This window comes from Oscarella lobularis, chromosome 1 (assembly GCF_947507565.1).
Source record: "Oscarella lobularis chromosome 1, ooOscLobu1.1, whole genome shotgun sequence".
Classification (NCBI taxonomy): Eukaryota; Metazoa; Porifera; class Homoscleromorpha; order Homosclerophorida; family Oscarellidae; genus Oscarella; species Oscarella lobularis.
This window is the reverse complement of record NC_089175.1, coordinates 1,547,776-1,566,025: the sequence shown is the minus strand read 5'-3', so window position 1 is coordinate 1,566,025 and position 18,250 is coordinate 1,547,776. Positions and strand designations below refer to the sequence as shown.

The following is an 18,250-nucleotide window of genomic DNA, read 5'->3' as shown; positions in this document are numbered from 1 at the left end:
GAAATCGCGCCTATGCGGTAGTGAACCAATGAGCGCGCTTCACGTGACACAGCGGACCAATGAGCGAACTGGGTGGGGCTACACTGTTCAAAAGCGAAGCGCACACCGATTTCCTTCAGTTGCGGCCGAAGGTGGATGCGGCGCGGAGCAATCTGCGTCTCGTCCTTGACGGACTGGCTCGGGAGCTTGGCAAAAGGCAGTCTGGATCGTTGGATCAGCGTGGCCCACGGTTTATCCGTGCCGGAGCCTGTAAGCAGGGCGATGGGGGGTTTCGGCCTCGGTTTACGCACTGGGCAAAAAAATCGCCAACGTCTTATTGTTGCCAACGAGCACGATCCGCGCTAGGCAGAGTGGGTACGGCTCGGAGGGGGTGTTCATAAATGGCCTGGTTGCCGGCACTTTTCTCACCCGAGAGGCACGATTAGACTGAGGATGATTTGGCTCAGGAGACTTCGGTTTGGGCATTGCACGTCTTTTCTGTCAACTCCTACAAACCGTGGTCAGCCGCTCTCCACCTCTCAAGCCCCGGTTCTTCCCAGGAAGACATACCGAAGGGTTTGGTACCAGCGCACCGGGGGACTCGGTATTAGGGGCCGTTTCTCATCCAGGTGGGTACTGCTGGGGTGGCCGATGACGTCGCAACTCGCCCGACATTTTTTGGAAGGGGGTCATCGCTTTGCGAAGACTTCCCTGGGCTACGAAGCGTCCGAACCTCCGCGCGGTGTAGCCTGGGTTACGCTAATACGGGCGCAACCAAAAGGTACGTATACGGATTAAATTTACAGTAGCTAAGCTCTTTTTTTCTAGTCGATCGGATAAAAGAAAAAGACGCGACGATCGAAGAGCGTGAAGAACAGAACATATTCAATATAAATTAGCCAGGTAGAAAAGGTTCTCGTTAGTGTAGGTTTGTAGGTGCCTTTATGTACCCGTTATTTGCTCAAATAAAAGTTTGCCAATCGATCCTCGCATCCACGTGACCGCGGGGCAACGCAAAAAATGGCGTTCAATAGAAAAGCGTCGATCTGAGCAAAGAACTTTTCAGCTCAGTTCTTCGCGCTATACAACGTCGCATTTCGTGGATTGCAGGGTCGTTCCTAAGAGGAAACGCGCTCGAGTCCGTCGTCGAAGCCTAAACCGCTCGGAATCTCCCCAGGATTGGCATCGAACTATACATAAACGCGTTGCAAAGACTAGGGGTATGTGGACGTAGAGATTGGTTGAAGGATTGCGTCGTGGAATGCTGATGAGAAAATTATATCCGGAAAGATTAAGGCTCTACTAATTAGCATCTCTCAAATACTTTGTAGAGATCTGGCAGATTGGCTACTTCGACAATCGTGCCATCTTCTGTTAGCTTCTTTGACGGTAACAATATGGAACGAAACGCTGGAAAGAGCACGTGTTCAACAATCCACTTCCATCCCTAAAAATCCATTCATTAGAAATCAGAGTTTCTTATTCAAATTTGAATTACGTCTTCGTTGTCTGACAGTGTGACTCTATCTCCTTGATCACCTTTCCCTACAATATCGCATCGACTTCTAGGCAAATCTTCAGGTTCATCTTCTGAGTCTTCCTTCTGTTTCTCCGTTTCGATTTGCTCCTGGGTGGGTTTGAATTGGTAAAAGTCTCCAACCGCTTGAGAAAACGATTTGAAGCAGGCCTCTTCAGATGTCCAATTCACGTCCATTGCCAGATGCATAACAAGTGAAGGCAATCCAGCCAAGTCAGGCACGTACCGATCCAGCAGCCACGGAATCGAAACCAAACGCCCTTCCTAGAAAAAACAAGATGCTTCTTGTCAGTCACACACACACACACAAACAGTACACACGTCCGTTATTTCTATTGAAAAATAGTCCTGTAGCATGTCCGCTTTTGATCCCAGTAGATCCATCACGTACTAAATGTGTAAGCTAGTTTGGCTGCATATTATTATTATCTCTTGATGAGTACTGACCTCTGCCACTTCTTCTTTGGTTTCATTCTCTGGAGTCCATTCGCTGTCCGGCTGCTCCAGACTGAGTAAAGCCAATTCAGATATAAGAGGAGGCTCCTAAAAGTGATTTGCCTTTGTGAATACGTGACAAAGAACTCTAGCTCACAGAAAGCTTCAAAGAACCGAAGTTTCCGAAATCAAACAGCAGAAGCTGATAAAACAACTCTTTGCTTCAAAGAAAATAAAATAGGTACCTTTCAATACAAGGACTTTCTCTAAACCAGGGGTACCTCAATCTGGAAAAATTTACAATATACAATTTAGTCTGCAAAAGAAAGAGCTGATTAAGGTTCATTAGAGTCAATGCCACTTTACCTGATGCTGCATCAAAGCCATATTGTCCGTACAGCATCCAACAAACTTGTAGTTCTGAAATAACTGTCTCAGACCTTAGGAGAACAACACTCACAAGAGAATTTCAACAAGAGTTTCAGAATTAATTAAATCACCTTGATGTTCAGCATCCATAACAGCTTGCCGAAGATTCAAGATGCTCCTCAGACGAATGAGTCGACGATGCGGCTGATTAAGACCGGAAAGTTTTTCTTCTCTTTGCAAAGGAAACACACCAGATAAGCAAAGAGATTCAAAGTTACAGTACATTGATCACAATACCCGCCTTCTTCCTCAACATCTCTTTTTCTCTTCACAGGGGACCTTGAAAAAAAGTCCCACATTCTTACAGACAGGAAAAAAGACGGTGGTGTCTCATACCTGCTTTTCTCAGGCAGTTCATCTACCTCCATAACCTCTGTTTCCTTATCGTCCTGAGACGTCGTTTTTGTTGCTCTGCTGTGAGTGGATTCGGCAGCTAAGCGCCGAGTTTCCGAGGCTCCTCCGGACTGAGAAACTTCCGTTGACAAATCTCCCTCTTGCGAACATGACGCTGGGGGCAAAAACGCGTCCAACGTCTGTTCTCGGGAATCGGTTCTGACGAGATGGTGATCGTACACTCGAGCGGCTAGAGAAACAACCGTGACCCACTAGACAACAAACAATCTATGCAAAAATTCCTACTAGAAGTCTTTGCAGGCGCTTTTGACGTCATTTCCGAAGGAATAGAAACCAGAGATCCAGGCTTGAGAGTCTAAAATTAAACCAAAAAATTGGCCTTCATTTATCTATTGAACGTACTGTACTTGCCCTCTGAGTAAAAGTGCGAGATTCATTGCAATTCACTAGTCGATCCTTGATAACTTCCTGTATAGCTTCAACAATTGCATCCTCGTGCAAAAAATGAACCTAGTTTGACCACGAATTTTTCCAAGAAAGCCTCCCAGTTTATGTGCAAAGCTCCCACTTCGTGTTTCGTCGGATGAACGTTCACGTCAACGTTTTGAGGAGCAACTTCGAGGCTCAGATACACGAACGGATGAGAGTGCTTTGGCAGATAGGCCACGTAGACGCTTTCGATGCCCCTTTTAAGAGAGACACAGTCAACTAAACGATCTATAAGAAATGAATGGCGTCACTCAGGTCAACATAAAGAATGTCGATGGCGTACGATTAATAAATAGAACAAACAGAAACTTTTTCGTCGAAAAATTGGCGCTGGTCACATAGCCTGAAAGTTTAAAAGCCAGTTTTTCACTTTCGTGCTTGATATCCAGTAGCTCTCTGGGGCAAATTATGAGCTATCATCATAAAGTGTCTGTTTCAATCAATAAACCTAGCTATAGTAGCTCCGTAGATAAGTTTAATATTGTCAAGATACGCGGAACCGGTTGCCGTTCGAACATCGGCTACCGCCTCTCCTTGCTGCACAGAAGACGAATGCAAAATACAAAAAAATTGCGTATTGTTACCCATTACTTTTTTCAAAGTAAACGAAATTCCAGAATTGTGGATAGCGTACCTAAAAAGAGCAGAATTTTTTCGCCGTCGGTTTATGGGTCAACGAGTTCTTTACTTGCTTATCATATCGACAATCTTTGCATATTCTTCGCTGCCACCACGCAATGCCTGACGACGTATAGGTATATTGTAAAACAGATCTTCAACCTAGACCATAGCGGCATTCTCTTAGGCATCGAGAACGATGTAGAGAGAAATAGTACAGTAATCTGAGTGCCCTTATTTCCTGCACATGGCTTGGGTTCAGCACTGGCTCCAGGCTTTGAAGAAGTCAGCTGTCCGTCGCTGTAGTGCGCTTTGTAGGCGCACTGAGAGTCGGCCGTACGCGTTGTTATGGTGACATGGGCAACGTGACTAATGCTGGCAAGAGCCTAAATAACAGAGTAAAATCGTCAAACTGTTTCATCATAGGCCACCCATGCAAAAGACCGATAACTTCTACATGTAGGGTATGGTACTGTGTGGTCTCTGCTAATGCAGAGGCTGGATATAGTCAGATAGATGCTACAGTGTCGTACCTCTCCTCTAAAACCGTATGTTCGTATTGACGTCAAATCCTCGAATTTTTCCAGCTTGCTCGTCGTGAACCGTTCGCACACTATCGCCATGTCTTCTTTCTGGCGAGGGTAAGCGACAGTTTGCGAGTCGTATTTGGTGCTTCTCTTTGACTATACCCTGATTCCCGTTCCGTTGTCTTGAATCTGAATCAATTTCAATCCGCCCTGTTTTGCAACGACTTGAATCGTAGTCGATTTCGCGTCCAAACTTCAACCAAAACCCCCTGCTCTAGACGATTTTTTCTGAGCTTCGAATTCGAATCACCTGTTTTCGATCATTTCTTTGATTGCATTCACAGGGCGCTGAATAACCTAGGCGCGACAATGCGTCTCAGCGAAAGAGAGTGCTCCGAAGGCAACGTTAGCACCTCTCCAGCTGCTATGCGATTCACTACGGCCTCGTCTAGCCGTCGGATACTCGACGGAGAAGCAGACATCTTTACATCCTACGGGTTGCTCAGCGTACGGGAGCCCAGAACTCGACCACGCCCTGAGCGGCGCTACGAGGGAACACCACTCGTACTGCAGAGCGCCGTTTTCGAAATGCAGCAGTGGCGAAGCTTTTTTGCGTGCATCGGCCTTCTTTTTCACGTCGTTTCTCTTTCTGACGGAAAAAGAGGCGACTATCGGCTCGCGCACGATGCAAATTCGTCGAACAATGCATCGGATGCTTTGGATTGGGAATTGCATCGACTCCACGGTACGATGAACGTCGCAGAATCCAGCAACATATCTATGACGTCATGCGCGTTTCCCCGCCCATCTCAGGCACTTTTATGTGTCTCGCTTGGTTCGGCTTCATCCCCTGGGCCGTCTTTATTGCCCGCTATCTGCGTTCTCTTTATCCAAAAGGCTGGTTTCAGGTGATTTTGAAAGTTCGTCTCATCTTTCAACTTGATCGACGGCTCCTCCTATTTTCAGGCTCATCGAGCTGCTGCGCTCACAGCCGTTCTTCTCATTTCATGCAGTCTAGGCTTGATTGCCTACGCTCATAGACACGAGGGATTTCCGATTGTATGGAACATTGCGTTCTTTTGGATATCACGTGCATCTTCGTTATTCGATTCTAGGAACCTCACACTCTGTGCGGCATATTTGCCATATCTCTTGCGTTTTTGCAAGTAGAAATGACTATATTAGCATCGTTAATTCTGATTATTTTTCATTTAGCCTGTCGTGGCCTTCATGAGACCAAATCCAACTCTCCCCGACGGAAGACCTCACCCACGGTAAGACGCTTTCAGGATGTACAGAGATTTTATTTTTATTACCTTCATCGTTGGCATTGCTTCTTGTTTATAGGCGCTGGCTCTTCAACTGGATGCATCGACTGATTGCTCTGATAGCAAGCGTCCTTGCCTGTAAGTCCCTAAACGAAAACCATTTAGGTTTTAGCTAAATAAACTGTTCACAGTGTCTGCTCTCTTCACTGGCATAGCAATGGTGCAAGTTTACGGTTTTCCAAGCACCCTTGCTGCACCTATAAGCTTTCTCATCTTGCTGTTCATATTTGGTTTTATTGCCGAAGCCGCTCACCAGGGATACATTGTATTTCCATGTGAGCTCTTCAAGTTCTATGCTACTTATTTTTTGCCTGTATGACCAATTTATTATAGCTAAATTAGAATATCAAAAAATGAGGGGAAAATCGTATGATGCTATGACGACGAGCGCAGAAGAAGACGAAGAACTTGAAGACTCTGCACAAGATGACGACGACGCTGAAGCCTCTTATAGAAACGAGAAGCGGGAGCGTTCTAGCAGTGCTCGTCTTTACGTGAAGGTTTGCTTGAGAACGTAGTATTGTATACATACCTATGTAAAAAATGTCTTCTCTTACGTGCAGGCCAAGCAGTTTTGGCTCGGTTTGTTCTCTGCTTGGGTGGCTATCTGCGCCGTGGTTGCCGTTAGTCTAGCTGTCTGTGTTTTGAAGACTCCCAATAACGGAAATGGTTAACTGTTTACATTTTGACAATTTATATCAATTTTGTTAAACAATGAAGGTCTTCCTTGTCGCCTTTCTGGTGTCGGTTTTGGCCGTCGACTGCTCTGCAAAAATGAACGTTCTCTTTCTTGTCTCTGATGACATGAGACCCGAACTGGCTAGCTATCTGGGGCCCGACTTTCCCTCGCCTGTTCATCCAAAAATGCACACGCCACATTTGGACACACTCGCCTCGAAGAGTCTCCTGTTGAAACGAGCCTACGTTCAACAGGCCACCTGTGCGCCCAGTCGCACGTCGTTTCTCACTGGACGTCGCCCCGATACCACGCACGTATACCATCTCAGCAGTCCTTACTTTCGCGACGTTGGCGGAAATTTCACAACCATTCCGCAGTACTTCAAACAGAATGGCTACCTGTCGGTTGGTATGGGAAAGATATTTCACGTAAGAGTTTTGAAAATGACTTCAGATTAGCGCGTTGATTGTCTATAATGATAGCCGGGAAAGTCGTCTGGCCACGACGATCCTATCTCTTGGTCAGTTCCGTACTGGCATGCCGACAGATCCTTTTGGAAACTGTCTCATCGCAACCACAGTTGGCTTTCGATCAAGAATGCATCAGTGCTCGAACACCATCCTCTGATTGATCAGCAAATTGCACAACATGCCTTGGAGACGCTCAGACGATTAGCTCCGGCAGCGAAGAGTGGAAAGCAGCCTTTCTTCTTGGCTGCCGGTTTTCATAAGCCACATCTTCCATTCATTGCTCCAGAACAATTCTTCGACCTATACCCACGAGATGATATTAATCTTCCTGACAATGAATATGCTCCGTGGGGAATGCCGCCCGTCGCCTGGTCAAACTACGGAGAACTTAGAGAGTACCACGATATTGCAATGTTGAATGCAACTGGAGCTATCAATTCCACCCTTCCGCCTGGGGTCGTCAAAGACCTTCGTCGAGGTTATTACGCCGCTTTGAGCTTTACGGACAGTCTCATTGGAACGATCATGGACGAACTCGCGGTCTTGGGATTAGCTGAGAACACCATCATCTCGTTCTGTGGTGACCATGGTTGGCAACTGGGAGGTAGGAAAGTTAGGTCACCGACGTCCGCGTGCAAATAGTTTTTGTTTTTCTTTTCTTAGAGCACGGTGAATGGTAAGAGATGCTTGTTTCAATGACTCGTTAAAATCGTGACTTTTTTTCAGGACTAAGCATACTAATTTCGAAGACTCTACCCACACTCCCATGATGCTGCACATTCCCGGAAAAACGGACGAAGGGATTGTCACCGAAGCCCTGACTGAGTTCGTCGATCTCTATCCAACGCTTGTAGAGGCAGCCGGTTTTCCGCCACTCGAACTCTGCCCAGAGGAAAATTCAACTCAGGTGGTACTGTGTCGAGAAGGTGAAAGTCTGATGCCGCTGATTGATAACCCGAACACCTCACGCTGGAAAACGAAAGCGTTTTCTCAATTTCCGCGACCTGTTGGCATTATGGGTTACACCATGAGAACAGACAGGTTGAAAAGCAGTAAGAGAGAAATGAGTATTCGCTCTGATGTGTCTTCTCAAGGTATCGATACACTGAATGGGTCAAATTTAAGTACGCTCCAAAATACAAGCCTGCTTGGTCGGCTTTGAACGCCACTGAACTCTATGATCACATCAATGACCCAGTAAATGCGTATTCAGCCGTATTAGAAATCTGACCAACAGTTGATTTAGGAGGAGAACAATAATCTAGCTGTTGACAGCAGTAGTCGCAGCCTAGTTCGAGAGCTGAGTAAGCAACTCCATGCTGGGTGGAGACGTGATTTACCCTTCCAAAGAAACTAAAGGGTCGCTGATGTCATATTGTCGGACGTCATTTCGACAAGTATTTGCTTTTTTTCGAACGCGGCTGTCGCGCATCTTAATAAAATGCAAATCTTCTCGACGTTTGATATAAACGGTGATTTGACAATGGCAATATCTAGGTGCTTATTTGTTGCTGGCCTCTTCGTGATGCTTACCTGCTCTGCTGCAAAGAAAATGAACGTTTTGTTTTTCGTCTCTGACGACATGAGACCAGAACTGGCCAGCTACCTTGGTCCCGACTTTCCTTCGCCTGTTCATCCAAACATGCACACGCCAAATTTGGATGTACTTGCTTCAATGAGTCTGGTTCTAAAAAGAGCCTACGTTCAACAGGCTGTCTGCTCACCTAGTCGTACCTCTCTACTCACTGGGCGTCGCCCCGACACTACCCACGTCTATGATCTCGTGAAATATTTCCGAAAAGTCGGCGGCAATTTTACAACCATTCCGCAGTATTTCAAACAAAACGGATACATGTCGGTTGGAATGGGAAAGATATTTCACGTAAGATCGCGTGTGCATGCATCGTACAGTACCTTTATAATGTTTTCTGTAGCCGGGATCTGCTTCTGATAATGATGATCCAATCTCTTGGTCTGTTCCCTATTACCATGCCAACCGCAGCTTCTGGAACCCGTTTGGTCACGAGCACAGCTGGCTTTCTGTAAATGAATCCATGCAAAAAGAATATCCTCTGCCTGATCAGCAAATTGCTCAACATGCGACAGAGACTCTCAAGCAACTGGCTCCAGACGCTAAAAGTGGAAAGAAACCTTTCTTCCTGGGGGTCGGTTTTCATAAGCCTCATCTTCCATTCATTGCTCCAGAACAATTCTTTGACTTTTATCCGCCAGAAGACATTCGTCTTCCTGACAACGACTATGCTCCGGTGGGAATGCCACCCGTAGCTTGGTCGAGCTACGGAGAACTCAGAAACTACGGTGACATCGCTAAATTGAATGCTTCGGGAGCTATCAATTCGACCCTTCCACCTCAAGTCATCAAGGACCTCCGAAGGGCCTACTACTCTGCCTTGAGTTTCACTGACACTCTTATTGGAACGGTAATGAATGAACTGAAGAATCTTGGACTGGCTGACAACACAATTATTTCGTTCTGGGGCGATCATGGCTGGCAGCTAGGAGGTGAAAAAAGGCGATGTTTAAAAAATTAATTATATTTTTAATTTTTACTTTAGAGCACGGCGAATGGTAAGGAATATCCGATGACGACTCTTCTAGAATTATTCTCCTAGGTGCAAGCATACGAATTTTGAAGATGCTACTCACGCTCCAATGATGGTGCACATTCCTGGAAAGACGGACAAAGGAATTGCTACGGACGCCCTGACGGAGTTTGTCGATCTCTTTCCTACACTCGTAGAAGCGGCCGGGCTTTCACCGCTGGAGCTTTGTCCAGAGGGAAAATCAACAGAAACGATACTGTGCCGAGAAGGGACGAGTCTGATGCCGCTAATCGATGATCCCAATAGCAAAACCTGGAAAACAAAAGCGTTTTCTCAGTACCCAAGGGAGAATGGCAAAATAATGGGTTATACTATGAGAACAGACAGGTTAGAAAAATACGTACGTAAGCTATGCTGCCTAATGCAACAACCTAGGTATCGATACACTGAATGGGTCGAATTTGAAGGAGCTCCAAAATACAAGCCCAATTGGTCGGCTTTAAACGCCACCGAGCTCTACGATCACATGACAGATCCAGTAACGAGAAAACCTGTTATTTCTCAAAAAACGACTGTTTTGATTTAGGAGGAAAACCACAACCTCGCGATTGACAGCAGTAGTCACAGCGTGGTTCAAGAGCTGAGCAAGCAACTCCACGCTGGATGGAGAGATGCTCTGCCTCTCGAAAACGAATAAAGAGTCGCCTGCATGCTCAACTGAAACGTTACCGTTGTCGTGTTTTTCTTCTGACTAAGAATACAGTAGTCTAACATCAATATCAAATGACACGGAATGACGAGACCAAGTTCCCTTGTTGCTGGCCTCTTTCTACTGCTGGCCCTCAGATGCTCAGCCAAAATGAACGTCCTCTTTTTCGTTTCCGATGACATGAGGCCAGAACTCAACAGTTATCTTGGTCCAGACTTTCCCTCACCTGTTCATCCCAAAATGCATTCGCCAAATCTAGACATGCTCGCCTCGAAGAGTTTAGTGTTGAAAAGAGCCTACGTTCAACAGGCTGTTTGTTCGCCCAGTCGCACTTCTTTACTCACTGGGCGTCGCCCTGACACCACTCACGTCTACGATCTCGTGAAATATTTCCGAAAAGTCGGCGGCAATTTTACAACCATTCCACAGCATTTTAAAGACAACGGCTACATGTCGGTTGGAATGGGAAAGATATTTCACGTAAGATCGCCTGTACATGCATCATATGGTACCTTTATCATGCTTTCTGTAGCCGGGATCTGCTTCTGATAATGATGATCCAATCTCTTGGTCTGTTCCCTATTACCGCGCCAACTACAGATTCTGGTACCCATTTGGCAAAAAGCACAGCTGGTTTTCTGTAAATGAATCCATGCAAAAAGAGCATCCTCTGCTTGATCAGCAAATTGCTCAACATGCGACAGAGACTCTCAAGCAACTGGCTCCAGACGCTAAAAGTGGAAAGAAACCTTTCTTCCTGGGTGTCGGTTTTCATAGGCCTCATCTTCCATTCATTGTTCCAGAACAATTTTTCGACTTTTATCCGCCAGAAGACATTCGTCTTCCTGACAACGACTATGCTCCGGTGGGGATGCCACCCGTAGCCTGGTCAAACTACGGAGAACTCAGAGACTACGGTGACATTGCTAAATTGAATGCTTCGGGAGCTATCAATTCGACCCTTCCACCTCAAGTCATCAAGGACCTCCGAAGGGCCTACTACTCCGCCTTGAGCTTTACTGACGCTCTCATTGGAACGGTAATGGATGAACTGAAGAATCTTGGACTGGCTGACAACACAATTATTTCGTTCTGGGGTGACCATGGCTGGCAGCTAGGAGGTGAAAAAGCAATGTTTAAAAATTAATTATATTTTTTCATTTTTACTTTAGAGCATGGCGAATGGTAAGGAATATCCGATGACGACTCTTCTAGAGTTAATTATTCTGCTAGGTGCAAACATACGAATTTTGAAGATGCTACTCACGCTCCAATGATGGTGCACATTCCTGGAAAGACGGACAAAGGAATTGCTACGGACGCCCTGACGGAGTTTGTCGATCTCTTTCCTACACTCGTAGAGGCGGCCGGGCTTTCACCACTGGAGCTTTGTCCAGAGGGAAAATCAACAGAAACGACACTGTGCCGAGAAGGTACGAGTCTGATGCCGCTAATCGATGATCCCAATAGCAAAACCTGGAAAACAAAAGCGTTTTCTCAGTACCCAAGGGAGAATGGCAAAATAATGGGTTATGCTATGAGAACAGACAGGTTAGAAAAATATGTACGTAACTTATGCTGCCTAATGTAACAACAAGGTATCGATACACTGAATGGGTCGAATTCGAAGGAGCTCCAAAATACAAGCCCAATTGGTCGGCTTTAAACGCCACCGAGCTCTACGATCACATGACAGACCCAGTAACGAGAAACGCTTCTGCTATTTCTCAAAAAAACTTTTTTTAATTTAGGAGGAAAACCACAATCTCGCTGTTGACAGCAGTAGTCACAGCGTGGTTCAAGAGCTGAGCAAGCAACTCCACGCTGGATGGAGAAATGCTCTGCCTCTCGAAAACGAATAAAGAGTCGCCTGCATTCTCAACTGAAACGTTACCTTTGTTGTGTTTTTCTTAGAATAGTCTAACATCAATATCAATTGCCTTCTCAATGACGAGACCAAGTTCCCTTGTTGCTGGCCTCTTTCTACTGCTGGCCCTCAGATGCTCAGCCAAAATGAACGTCCTCTTTTTCGTTTCTGATGACATGAGGCCAGAGCTCAACAGCTTTCTTGGTCCAGACTTTCCCTCACCTGTTCATCCCAAAATGCATTCACCAAATTTGGACATGCTCGCCTCAAAGAGTCTAGTGTTGAAAAGAGCTTACGTTCAACAGGCTGTCTGCTCACCCAGTCGCACTTCTTTACTCACTGGGCGTCGCCCTGACACTACCCACGTCTATGATCTCGTGAAATATTTTCGAAAAGTCGGCGGCAATTTCACGACCATTCCGCAACATTTTAAAGACAACGGCTACATGTCGGTTGGAATGGGAAAAATATTTCATGTAAGATCGTCAAGATTATGTGTACGTACCATTATTATTGCATTTCTTTTTTTGTGGACGATAGCCGGGATCTGCTTCAGACAACGACGATCCTATTTCTTGGTCCGTTCCCTATTATCATGCCCCCGACACTTACTGGGAAACAAATCGTCATAATCACAGCTGGTTTTCTGTGAATGCCTCGATGGAAAAGGAGCATCCTTTACCCGATAAGCAAATCGCGCAGCACGCCATCGAGACGCTCAGGCAACTAACCCCAGCAGCCGTGAGCGGAAGACAACCTTTCTTTCTCGGCGTCGGTTTTCACAAGCCTCATCTTCCGTTCATCGCTCCAGAAGAATTCTTTGAGCTATACTCGCCGGACGATATTCGACTTCCTGATAACGGTTACGCTCCGGTAGGAATGCCATCCGTTGCCTGGACAAGCTACGGCGAACTCAGGAACTACTTTGACATCGCCAAGTTGAACGCATCGGGAGCCATCAATACGACTCTTCCGCCCCAAGTCGTCAAGGATCTTCGAAGGGCTTATTATTCTGCGTTGAGCTTCACTGACAGTCTAATAGGAAAGGTGATGAGTGAACTGGAAACTTTAGGATTGGCTAACAATACAATTATCTCGTTCTGGGGTGACCACGGCTGGCAACTGGGAGGTGAAAATCAAATAATGTCTCTAATTAAAACATTACCTGCATCTTCTTTTTTTTCTACTTAGAGCACGGTGAATGGTAAGGATAAGAACCAATAATAACTCTTCTAGAAATGTTCTCTTATTAGGTGCAAGCATACCAATTTTGAAGATGCTACTCACGCTCCGATGATGGTGCATATTCCTGACAAAACAAACCTAGGAATTGTCACCGAAGCTCTGACGGAATTTGTCGATCTTTTCCCCACACTCGTAGAAGCGGCTGGTCTTCCACCGCTGGAGCTTTGTCCAGAGGGAAAATCAACAGAAACGATGCTGTGTCGAGAAGGAACGAGTCTGATGCCGCTGATCGATGATCCCAAAAGTCCAACCTGGAAAACGAAAGCGTTTTCTCAGTACCCAAGGGACGGTAACAAAGTAATGGGTTATACTATGAGAACAGACAGGTTAGAAGAGAAGAAGATAAAACACTTGTCATTTAATTAATTATTATTGAATGCCAAGGTATCGCTACACTGAATGGGCCAAATTCGAGGGAGCACCAACGTACAAACCAGACTGGTCAACGCTAAGTGGCACAGAGCTGTATGATCACATGGCAGATCCAGTAAAAAGTCTAGTTTTTATTCTACAAAAGATAATTACCGTTTGATTTAGGAGGAAAATCACAATCTAGCTGTCGAAAGCAGTAGTCACAGCCTAGTCGAAGAGCTGAGCAAGCAACTCCATGCCGGATGGAGAGATGCTCTCCCCCAAGAGCCGCGTGACTAATACGCCAACGAACCTTTCTAGCTGAATGCTTCTTCTGTCGCTCGCATGCATGGCTGCTTTAGTTCTTGCGATCTCGCTTAGGGATTGGCCTTTCGTGAGAAAGCGAGAAAAAATTGATCTCTCGATAGCGTACGCTGTCTACACACGTCATACGGGGGGCCCCATCTCGCCTGCTCAAACTCGCTTGTACAGTACGTGGATACAAACACTCCTGCTGCTGTATACATATAAAGACAGACGCACACACACACACACGCACACACACACACACACACACACACACACACACACACACACACACACACACACACACACACATTATATTTGGATAGATCCTTAAAAACACAGTAGATAAGGAAAAGTTGGGAAGGGGAGCAAAACACACACACGCACAAACACACAAAGGGAAGGGGACAAGAGAAAGTCGGTTACGATGAGAAATAGCGAATGTCTGTGTCCGGAGGCCCCAGAGTTGGGCGATGGTTAGCACTGGGCACGATGGCCATAAGCTTTGCTAGCACGGTTCGCGAATTCTGTCGCTGGAGGCAGACAGAAAATCTTCGGCACCAATAGTTGAGGAAAGCTAGACGGTCGACACACACACACACACACACACACACACACACACACACACACACACACACACACACACACACACACACACACACACTATAAGAAGAAACGTGCTGTAGCTGCTACACCGAGCACCGTCACGCTGACCAGCAGCTGACGACCTGAACTACTCTCTGTTGTGACTGTTGTCTCCACGGACGGGACGGCCGCAGTCGGAAGCCGGACGAGCCTGACACAGAAGGTGGCCATTTTCAGCTCTTTGGGGCTCATATTTATGCTATTCTTTCCCTGATCATTCATTCTTTTCAAGAATTCATTACACTCGGAGCGCGAAAGATTCAATTTCACTGTGAGAAAACCGGTGACATCCAATATGCTTCCATTGCGATTGCCCATCTAATCGACCAGAACATTCCCTCCCCAAAACACACAAGGGAGCTCTCCCTTACCTCTCGACAGTCAATCGTTTCATTGATTTTGTTCTTTATCTCTCTGAGTATTCGTCGCCTTATAATTGACGTCAGCTGCGTCAATGCGTTCAGCGATGATAGACTAGTCGCTGGTTTTAGCAACATCATCATTGCTTTCTTGTACTGCGTGCAATTGACGGCACCAGTACTATCATTGACGCAGATTTCCGAGAGCGAGCGAACGTGAGGAAACGACTGGAGCGCGCAAAGGACCGTGGTGAGTGGAGAAATTTCAGAGTCGGTGATGTTGAGATCGTCGAGATAGCGCCGAACGGATGCACTCAAACTGTCGAGAACGGCCGTGCCCCTCTTCTTACGTACTTTCCACTGACGTCGAAGTTGCATCGCCGCTTCTGCTACTCCGCCTTCGTCAGAGAAATTCAATTGAACGTGAGCACGCTTCGTTCCGTCTTCTTCCTCTTGATCGTATTTGGTAAGAGAGCGCGTGTATTGTGGACCGACTTCCTCTCTGCACCCAATGCTACCTGCACAAAAAAACGATGTCCTGACTGAATGAAAGGCAGGTTACATACCTAATGTTGTCAGCAATACAACGACGACAGTGTCTATCGCATTCATCTGTAGAAGTGATCAAAGGAAGAGTAAACTCGGTCGATTTTATTCCCTTGAAGATCAGGTGCTCGTAACAAGTTGATTCCTGTGCACTTCAGCTGCACTAATCTTACGTAGGACCAAGGACAGAAAAATAGAGCGCGAAATTACAAATCCTTCCAGCTGCGATGTGACACCTTGCTGCACCTACACGTGGCACTGAATCTAAAGGCGTTTAGATTTGTAAACCGAACTGTCAGTAGGAAGGAGACGACTACATGTCACATGCTTTGATCTGTACAAACTTATGCTCTGTTCTTAATCAAATACATAGGCGGATTTTCTCTCGTACGTGAAAATTTATACGTTCTTTCCTTACTTATTCGCTCACCAATGCCATGCTGACAGACAAGTGGAGCGGAAACCGAACGGGCTTCTCCAAGGTCATCACAAGAACTTCCTATAATACACGAAGTCAACAAAGTACGGGAAGACGTGAAGTAGCCATTTGATCTCACTTCGTCAGGTGCAAAGACCACACGAATGAAATCAGTCGATTTCTTAAAGGTCGGTCTACCACTGGCATCAAAAGACGCCGCTGTTACTCTAAAAAGAACAGACTCAATGCTATTAGGAACGGACTACGGCTGAAAGAATCTTACTTTAATGCTATAGCTCGTTTTGACTGCAGACTCACGGACGACAGACACGGCTGACTATACGTATTACGCTTAAAGAATATGAACCTATAGAGTAACGTTGACTAGACGCAGGAGGCACAAGTCCAGCACTGACCCATTAGAGAATGATACCAGCACGTCGAAGCCGAACAGGTATCCCGTCCATCTCCAACAGTACTAGACGCAAAGCAATCACTCGTTTGATGATTAGGGCGAATTCTACTATATGCTTGCCTCGCCGTTCTGCTGTAGAATGCGACCGCACCGTATACAGGTGGCGTCGAATACGTCTTCGTTCATGCTAGGACTGCAATGGCGGAATGAAGTTGGGATCCTCATCTTCTCGGACGTCTTACCCGTGGTCTTGCTTCTGGTTTACTTTCAGCATCTTTTGCCATTGTTTCTTGTAAAGCGGTAGTAGCCAAGCTACGGCGAATTCGCATTTAGTTTTCTGATTATTTTTCCCCTCCGCTGTCTTACATTGCGGTATGATTGACTCTCTGTCCAATATCCGCACCGACGAGGCGTCGTTTATGATATGCTGAAAACGGATTCCCTTGAAGATGTCGCGGTAGGGTTTGCCGGCTTCGGTATCCAAAAATTCGCCAGCTAAATCGATAGCATACCGCAAAACAGCAAAAGGAGAGAGAAAAACCAAAATACATTTCAAGGAACTAAAATGAGCGTCTGCTTCCTTCTGTAATTGCACAATATCAGACACTGTTGAATTAGGAAAGAGCTGGAGATAGAGCCACTAAACAGATAGGAGGCATCGTTTACTCAGACCTGCCCATATGATATCACTATCCGCCCACCTCTTTAACCAGCGTGTATAAATCCATCTCAACCTGCATCACAAACAGCTTCGGAGAGACGACCAACCGAAGCAGCAGCTCCCCACTATAAATCATATTTTTAAAAATTAATTAATTAATTAATTAAACTGGTAATGTGCCTGAGCTCCTTCAGTAACGTCACACTTTGAGCTGTCATCAGACGTTGCTGCAACCATTCAAAGCATCTTTAGGAAGAAGCAAACGCCAAAAATCTTCAAAACGATGAGCAGACTTTTATTACTCACTGAAGCTCGACTGATTCGAGCCCGTACTCCCGAGCCGCCTGATAGAATACACACACCACTTCGGGCCTATGATCTCATTTGATAGACGAAACGAAGAGGAAACGTTTAGTTCCACTTACGTTATGTGACTCGTCATGAATCCGATGCACTGCTCCAGTAGCCCTTCCTATATAGTTTTATTTATTTATTCGTCAATTTAGCGCTCCTCCCAAGGAGGGAAAGGTGAACTCCCTCTCACCACTTGAAGCATGCGACTCGTTGCCAGTACGGAAACGACTTCATCGGTCGTCAGCGTGACGTCGTCTTTGTAGAGGGAACCAAAGGTCGCGTGAAGAGCTGTGTGACATCAGATTAGAACTATGACGGAATCACGTTCGCGACGTCGTTTGCCTTCTTTCGTTATGTTTGGATCGAGAATCTCGATTTCGATGCGCGAATCGTTCGAATCCTTCCAATTTCCGTTGAAGAGAGCGGAGAAATAGGACGACTATAAAGAGAGCGGACGAGTCAGAAATAGGGAGGCGTGTCTCTTTTCCCTTGCGAACCTGGCACAGATAGATCCGATGGAGACGCCACTCTTTGCCTGACGAGACGACGATCGACTATCGTTGCAGTACGGCTATTCGTACGTACCTAAAGCGGCGATCACGACGTCCGCGTTTGCGCCTTGGACGAACATCGTTTCGTAAATGTACAACGACGTCTTTCGAATCTTTTGTCTAGAGCACCGAGAGATGATCGGAGCGCTAGAAGACGCGTTTCGTCGAACCTCGGCGCCGCTTCTTCGACGATTTCCGACTGTTCGTCGCTTTCGTGTGAATGGTGCGCTCGTTTTCGCGCCGATTGCGACGACGCGTCCGTCGGAGACAATGTCATTCCGTCGAGCTTCGGAACGGCGTTCCCCATCGTCCGAAGAGGCTGCACGGTTAGCAGCCGGCTGTTGTTGAGGTACGGGACAAACTTTTATTGTACGGGACATTTAAATTCGTCATCGGATGCTAAGGAAGCGAAGG

General features: G+C 46.2%; 8 protein-coding genes and 1 long non-coding RNA gene across 15 annotated transcripts; 5 read left to right on the top strand and 4 right to left on the bottom strand.

Annotated features, from left to right (window-relative positions):
• Positions 1–1,236: 1,236 nt before the first annotated feature.
• On the bottom strand, positions 1,237–4,897 carry LOC136199443 (DNA mismatch repair protein Mlh1-like). Of its 2 annotated transcripts, XM_065989636.1 has the most exons (22): positions 4,782–4,897; positions 4,679–4,725; positions 4,531–4,621; positions 4,375–4,473; positions 4,060–4,227; positions 3,912–4,003; positions 3,815–3,857; positions 3,672–3,760; positions 3,507–3,619; positions 3,303–3,451; positions 3,146–3,244; positions 3,020–3,089; positions 2,717–2,963; positions 2,618–2,659; positions 2,452–2,552; positions 2,318–2,391; positions 2,233–2,267; positions 2,109–2,172; positions 1,964–2,059; positions 1,838–1,906; positions 1,478–1,780; positions 1,237–1,426 (listed from the first exon to the last, which is right to left on the bottom strand). In XM_065989636.1, exons 1-22 carry the CDS (start codon positions 4,848–4,850, stop codon positions 1,286–1,288), a joined length of 2,301 nt encoding a protein of 766 aa, XP_065845708.1. In that variant the 5' UTR covers positions 4,851–4,897; the 3' UTR covers positions 1,237–1,285. The 2 variants fall into 2 exon arrangements, with proteins under 2 accessions (XP_065845708.1, XP_065845707.1); XM_065989635.1 differs by having other exon boundaries at positions 3,672–3,857.
• Positions 4,893–6,427, top strand: LOC136199451 (uncharacterized). Its single transcript, XM_065989643.1, has 9 exons — positions 4,893–5,113; positions 5,182–5,276; positions 5,335–5,427; positions 5,484–5,534; positions 5,584–5,642; positions 5,716–5,774; positions 5,828–5,971; positions 6,030–6,196; positions 6,260–6,427. Exons 1-9 carry the CDS (start codon positions 4,957–4,959, stop codon positions 6,368–6,370), a joined length of 936 nt encoding a protein of 311 aa, XP_065845715.1. The 5' UTR covers positions 4,893–4,956; the 3' UTR covers positions 6,371–6,427.
• LOC136199447 (iduronate 2-sulfatase-like) lies at positions 6,411–8,229 on the top strand. Its single transcript, XM_065989640.1, has 6 exons — positions 6,411–6,803; positions 6,858–7,449; positions 7,509–7,521; positions 7,572–7,886; positions 7,940–8,042; positions 8,092–8,229. Exons 1-6 carry the CDS (start codon positions 6,411–6,413, stop codon positions 8,200–8,202), a joined length of 1,527 nt encoding a protein of 508 aa, XP_065845712.1. The 3' UTR covers positions 8,203–8,229.
• On the bottom strand, positions 7,475–14,128 carry LOC136199453 (uncharacterized). 6 transcript variants are annotated; one of them, XR_010673069.1, is made up of 15 exons: positions 13,756–14,128; positions 13,273–13,481; positions 13,151–13,217; positions 13,074–13,100; positions 12,491–13,020; positions 12,282–12,427; positions 12,013–12,207; positions 11,386–11,594; positions 11,286–11,329; positions 10,631–11,232; positions 9,513–10,564; positions 9,417–9,460; positions 8,580–9,361; positions 8,452–8,532; positions 7,477–8,386 (listed from the first exon to the last, which is right to left on the bottom strand). It is a non-coding gene; the product is annotated as an uncharacterized lncRNA (long non-coding RNA). The 6 variants fall into 6 exon arrangements; XR_010673068.1 differs by having other exon boundaries at positions 7,478–8,386; positions 13,074–13,217; positions 13,756–13,809; positions 13,895–14,128; XR_010673072.1 differs by having other exon boundaries at positions 7,475–8,386; positions 12,013–12,153; positions 12,208–12,427; positions 13,074–13,217.
• LOC136199445 (iduronate 2-sulfatase-like) lies at positions 8,287–10,206 on the top strand. Its single transcript, XM_065989638.1, has 6 exons — positions 8,287–8,727; positions 8,780–9,368; positions 9,422–9,434; positions 9,479–9,796; positions 9,845–9,947; positions 9,996–10,206. The coding sequence occupies exons 1-6, from the start codon at positions 8,287–8,289 to the stop codon at positions 10,104–10,106; spliced, it is 1,575 nt and encodes a 524-aa protein (XP_065845710.1). The 3' UTR covers positions 10,107–10,206.
• LOC136199449 (iduronate 2-sulfatase-like) lies at positions 10,208–12,069 on the top strand. Its single transcript, XM_065989641.1, has 6 exons — positions 10,208–10,598; positions 10,651–11,239; positions 11,291–11,303; positions 11,352–11,669; positions 11,717–11,819; positions 11,870–12,069. Exons 1-6 carry the CDS (start codon positions 10,269–10,271, stop codon positions 11,978–11,980), a joined length of 1,464 nt encoding a protein of 487 aa, XP_065845713.1. The 5' UTR covers positions 10,208–10,268; the 3' UTR covers positions 11,981–12,069.
• Positions 12,066–14,005, top strand: LOC136199446 (iduronate 2-sulfatase-like). Its single transcript, XM_065989639.1, has 6 exons — positions 12,066–12,461; positions 12,526–13,114; positions 13,177–13,189; positions 13,239–13,556; positions 13,615–13,717; positions 13,768–14,005. Exons 1-6 carry the CDS (start codon positions 12,066–12,068, stop codon positions 13,879–13,881), a joined length of 1,533 nt encoding a protein of 510 aa, XP_065845711.1. The 3' UTR covers positions 13,882–14,005.
• A 57-nt stretch (positions 14,129–14,185) lies between the features above and the next one.
• Positions 14,186–15,570, bottom strand: LOC136199452 (uncharacterized). The gene is made up of 3 exons (XM_065989645.1): positions 15,458–15,570; positions 14,904–15,409; positions 14,186–14,850 (listed from the first exon to the last, which is right to left on the bottom strand). The coding sequence occupies exons 1-3, from the start codon at positions 15,501–15,503 to the stop codon at positions 14,551–14,553; spliced, it is 852 nt and encodes a 283-aa protein (XP_065845717.1). The 5' UTR covers positions 15,504–15,570; the 3' UTR covers positions 14,186–14,550.
• A 195-nt stretch (positions 15,571–15,765) lies between these two features.
• On the bottom strand, positions 15,766–18,196 carry LOC136199450 (germ cell-less protein-like 1). Its single transcript, XM_065989642.1, has 17 exons — positions 18,007–18,196; positions 17,871–17,956; positions 17,783–17,820; positions 17,628–17,724; positions 17,476–17,573; positions 17,357–17,403; positions 17,238–17,303; positions 17,112–17,177; positions 16,972–17,056; positions 16,820–16,910; positions 16,637–16,765; positions 16,513–16,582; positions 16,391–16,463; positions 16,272–16,333; positions 16,139–16,222; positions 15,995–16,082; positions 15,766–15,936 (listed from the first exon to the last, which is right to left on the bottom strand). The coding sequence occupies exons 1-17, from the start codon at positions 18,141–18,143 to the stop codon at positions 15,856–15,858; spliced, it is 1,398 nt and encodes a 465-aa protein (XP_065845714.1). The 5' UTR covers positions 18,144–18,196; the 3' UTR covers positions 15,766–15,855.
• Between the last annotated feature and the right edge of the window lie 54 nt (positions 18,197–18,250).